Source organism: Bactrocera neohumeralis, chromosome 2 (assembly GCF_024586455.1).
Source record: "Bactrocera neohumeralis isolate Rockhampton chromosome 2, APGP_CSIRO_Bneo_wtdbg2-racon-allhic-juicebox.fasta_v2, whole genome shotgun sequence".
NCBI classification, from domain to species: Eukaryota; Metazoa; Arthropoda; class Insecta; order Diptera; family Tephritidae; genus Bactrocera; species Bactrocera neohumeralis.
The window spans coordinates 21,595,401-21,600,415 of NC_065919.1; the positions used below are offsets into that span (position 1 = coordinate 21,595,401).

At 36.5% G+C, this 5,015-nt stretch overlaps 1 protein-coding gene across 1 annotated transcript; it reads right to left on the bottom strand.

Moving 5' to 3' along the window:
* Nucleotides 1-1,191: 1,191 nt before the first annotated feature.
* LOC126751453 (protein dj-1beta) lies at nt 1,192-2,149 on the bottom strand. Its single transcript, XM_050461726.1, has 3 exons — nt 1,890-2,149; nt 1,498-1,817; nt 1,192-1,423 (listed from the first exon to the last, which is right to left on the bottom strand). The coding sequence occupies exons 1-3, from the start codon at nt 2,130-2,132 to the stop codon at nt 1,273-1,275; spliced, it is 714 nt and encodes a 237-aa protein (XP_050317683.1). The 5' UTR covers nt 2,133-2,149; the 3' UTR covers nt 1,192-1,272.
* Nucleotides 2,150-5,015: the final 2,866 nt, after the last annotated feature.

A 5,015-nucleotide genomic window follows, 5' to 3' on the forward strand; every position in this document is an offset into this window, starting at 1 on the left:
GTAAAAAAACAAATGCATTAACCAAAAACAAATTGTGTATAATTGCAAATTTTGGAATACAGATCAAATAAAAAGCGAAGTTCGAAAAATTTTATAAGTGAAAGTCTATAAATGAGATTGTAATAACAACAATGCAATGCATTTAGAAAATGTATGGTAATATTTGATATTTCAACTGAAATTTAGGAGCGAGCAAGTAGCGTAAATAGAAGCATATGCCGAGAGTGTGTGGGTAATAAATTATCTGCATATTTATTTATACATAATAACAATTATACATGTATACATGCAACATACATATGTATATGTATATATAATGTATAAGATAATTATGACAATTAAATATATATTATACAACAATAACGTAAAACAACGGAAAGAGAAATGAAACGTATATATATAGAAGTGAATCTTAACAAACAAGAAAAAACCAATAAATTAAAGAAATCGCGTAAAAACATAAATAAAAATTGTAATAAAAAGACAAACAAGGTTTTTTTATGTTCAATGTGGGATTGGAAACTGCTTGGTCGATTTTACTGTTGAGGGTTCAATTTCTAAAATCAATTTCACAGGTTAGAAGCTTGTATGGAGGTCTCCAAGGAAATTGCAGAAAAATAAATAAACCAAACAATATTGTTGTGTTTTGGCAACTTTTAGTGAGGTGTCTGGCCCTCATAACTTCAAAACTTCCGTAAGGATGCATTTGAAATTTTGAACGCTCTCTCTGTACATACATATGTATGTAATTTACTAGGAGTAATTTTCATATTTTTTTAATAATTTTTATGTCATCTAACGAACTAACATTGATTTTTTCATTTCGGATGATAAACGACCACCGGTTCTACGTTACCGGGGTTGACACGTATTTTTTCCGGCCAAGCGCTGTTTTTTCGGCGATCTAGCCCCGTTTGGATCGGTGATTTTTATATTAAGCACCATACAACGCTCTTTTTTCGAGACACGTTCAAACAGTTGCTGCATCACATATTTTTTAATATTTCTGCATAAAAGGTTTGCATAACATGCTTCGAATGTCATACTTGAATGAAGCATTGGTTTTAATAAGAAATTTTCACTGTGTTGTCACAAAACTTCACAAAAACTTGCAAATTTCTTGCACAAATTAACCCCACTTTTCTCAGCAGATTGAATTTCATTATTTCAAAATCACTTTTCATCACAGTATTACAGTTTAAAGCTTTCGATTTTATTTCAATCTTATTGAATTCGCAAACATTACATCAATTTTGAATTTTCTTAGCAGTCTTACGCCAAGAGCATACCTTTGGCTACTTCTTTGGCTTTATCAGCGCCAGCCAATACCTCAGCCAGTTTTAAACCGAAATCAAAAGCTGTACCAGGACCACGGCTCGTAATTAAATTACCATCTTGCACAACTTTTTGATCGTCAACGTATCTATACAATATAATAAAATTTATGTAATTACTTATTTATGTCTTGATTTACATGTTGAAACAATGTGTACATACTTGTATGTTTCTACCAATTTGTCCTTAACCGACGGATATGAAGTCAAATTTTTGCCAGTGCCAATGCCATGTGCTAAGAGTGCTGTTGGTGCCGCACATATCGCCGCCACAATGCGTCCTGCCGCTTCTTGCTCCTTGAGCAGTGCACCAAGTTCGGCACTTTCAGACATTGCCTTAGCGCCACCAAGACCACCGGGTAAAACAATAGCATCGTAAAGGCCGCCCTTAGCTATATCAAGCGATGTGTCTGGTACAATGCATACATCGCGTGAGCATTGCACTGCATCAACACCAGCCAAGCCGGCAACGGTGACCTTAACCTTTATGTAGTTGTGTGTGTTGCTTGTGTTTAAAAATAACCCAATATATTACTTTATCGTGGTTTCACTTACCCCGGCGCGTCGCAAAACATCTGCGGCTATAACGAATTCCATCTCTTCGGAGCCGGGTGCTAATATAACCAATGCTGTTTTAGACATGTTGCAAGTAGTGCTGTAGCTGAGATTCCAATGAGTTTTACTCGAAAGTACACCGAATTTAGTTTTTGTTGCTGTACTTTTTTTGTTTGCAAACTGTGTACAAATTTTGTTTAGTTCGCGATTATTAAATAATGACCTTCTCAAGGCGACAAACATTTGTTTTTATTAGGTATAAAATATTTAGACCAGTGTCAAATTGGCATAATCAACTGATTTTGGGATATTTTTATTAGACGTTGCCAGGTACAAATAATAAGCAGAAATGTTTATACAGAGAACGTTTCAGATATCGTAATTTTTCGCAGGGGTACTCGGCCAGAGAACGTAAAGTAAAGAGAACGTAAATATAAACAAACAAAACGAAATTCTTCGTTGGGAGTCTCTTCATATTCTCTGCTTCGGCATATATGCCTTGCCATCATATGCCGTAAATTATATTTCTGTTCTTCATATTCTCGGATAAACGAATTGTAAACAATGTTAAAATTGTGAAGCTGCCTATGTATAAACGAATCTATCAAATGTTCGCAGTCGTGCATCTCTATTATAAACGTTCTTTTAGATATTTTTACGTTCCGCGCCGTGAACTTTCTCTATGATAAACGTTCTCTGTCATAATAAACGTTCTTTGTAGTTCTCTGTTAAAATTGTAGCTGCCGCAATATTGGCTACTGTTTAGCAACATTGTCTCTGAAACATGTTTATCAGCAATGCGATTTTTAGTTAAGGATGAAAGGCTTAGTTCCTGTAAAACAAGGCCCATTTGATAATTTTTATATATTGAAAAAATGGTATGTCATAGTATGAGATTTGAAGAATATTTTGTAAAAACGGAGCTCCTCGGAAAGAGTAGAATTGAATTCAAAAAATTAAAAGAAAGAAAAACTCCTTTTACCCACATACTTGTATACATGTATGTACCTTTTTTATTCTGCCTAAATATTCAACATAACCTCAAATTAGTTTACGTTTTTTAATCAATCGTTTAATGAAATTGATTTCTGTGAGATTTTTATGCGTATAGATATTGACATAATGGCATTTAAGTCTCATTAACTTTTTTTCCAGCACATTTTTCTTCTTATCAGTCTTTAAGACTTTCACGTTATTGGTCACCAACTGCATGTCTCTACAGCGTCTTGGATTAATGCGCCAAACGCCTTTGACACTTTGATTGATACAAAGATTGATTGATCGTTAGATGCAGCATTTGATATGCTGTAGGAAGTTAAACTATTATTTTCTAACAATTTCAAAGTTTTTACTTGAAGTGGTTTCTTCAATGAAATGTTGGCAAAAGCGTGTGATAGGATAAATAACAAAAAAGTGTATCTTACCCTGAAGTCCATAAATAACCTTTGTTCAACCCTTAAACTCTGTTTTGAAAGAAAGATTGAACGCAAATTCGAATTTGCGATTGCCTTGTCACGTCTGCCACAGTTGGATTAGCTTAGGTTAGGTCCTGATTTAGCCAACATCGATAAATCTCACTTGCACAGATTTTCGTACTTTGTGTTACCCAAAAACTACTAAAACCTTTTTCCATGCAGTTTTGAAAAAAAGGCATACGAAAGAATGTTTAGACGTTCTTCATGTAAACCTTTTGAACAATGTGCAGGCAGAACATTCATAATTGCGGAGAGATTGACTTTTCTAAGAGCCAGTTGCTCGGAAGAGTTCTCACGGTACATTCTGGGTCAGAAGGATCTTGCTGAGTGCATTGAAAGTCCAAGGGACCAACGCCAGAACGCAAGAAGACATCGGAAAACCGAATCGCTTCTAATTGGATGAAATTTCGGTAGGCGTGCCCTCCCCAACAACTTTATCAGCTCATCCATACAAGTCTAATACGGAAGAGGCTTGAAGCCATTTCTAATGAGATCACGCATTCTTCGACTATATCTAAAACATATGATTGAAAAGTAATAACAGAAAAAGTGAGGTTATACATACAGTATTCTACAGCGAGTTCTACCAACGCGTCCGTTAGCTGCTCGCTGCATGAGCCACGTGATTGCTTTGATTGATTGATCGCATACTCTTATGCCACTGACACATCGTGTGCGCCGCAGTGCGTTCGGTGACAACTGTTGCAAGTGATAGTTGCGCTAGATTGGGTTACTTGGTCATTGGCTGACTTAAGCGAATGTCAACCTACCGATGCGCATGGGTGTGGCTAAAATGTGAGTTAAACGTTGCTTTGAGAAGCACATTAAATGGAAATGCAATCCGCAGTGGAAAGGAATATTCAAGCGAGGCTAATAATCAAGTAAAATGCTGTGTGAACGCGCTGGGAGGAGAACGCTGTATAAGTGAACTCAGATGCTTCGGGAATAGAGCAATTAATTAGGCAAGAAAAAGTAAACAGTTCGCCTTCTTCCTAATATGTAGGAACGGGGCAATACACATGCGCCTTAGCAGCAATTGCGGAAAATTGTATACAATTGCGGCATTAAGCGCTAATTAAGGTACCAATCGCTCGAGGGAAGAAGCGTCAAAACGTGTAAAAGCAATAATAAAAGCAATAAAAATAATAAAAGAGAAAAACACTCGCACTGCGCCGAGTACACGCGCAGCATTACAGTCCTGCTGCATACGTAAACTCAATGCCGCACAAAAAAAAAAATGAAGATAAATCAAAAATATGGGAAGCCGAAACTTGTGTGAGGACTTGCACAGGTTGCATATACTAAATTTCGGCCACTAATTGGCCATAATATTATGTTGTCAGTGCTTGGGTCGAGATAACTTGACATGACAGCGATAGGTGGAGCATAAGCGGCAGTAGGCTGGAATGCGTGGTTAACCCTATCGGGCGACTAAATTGGCGTGGCCCGAAAAGCAATAAAATGTGCTGAAAAACATAACAACAACAACAACAGCAACAATGATTAAACAACCACAAGAAGAACGCAAACAAAAACTGCAGAAATAATCAGCAGAAGAATCAAAGAAATCAACACAGCACGCAGCAAGAATTTTTTCATTGGAACTTAATCAACAGTCGCATCAGTAGTCAGTGCGGCGAAAGTCCGAAAT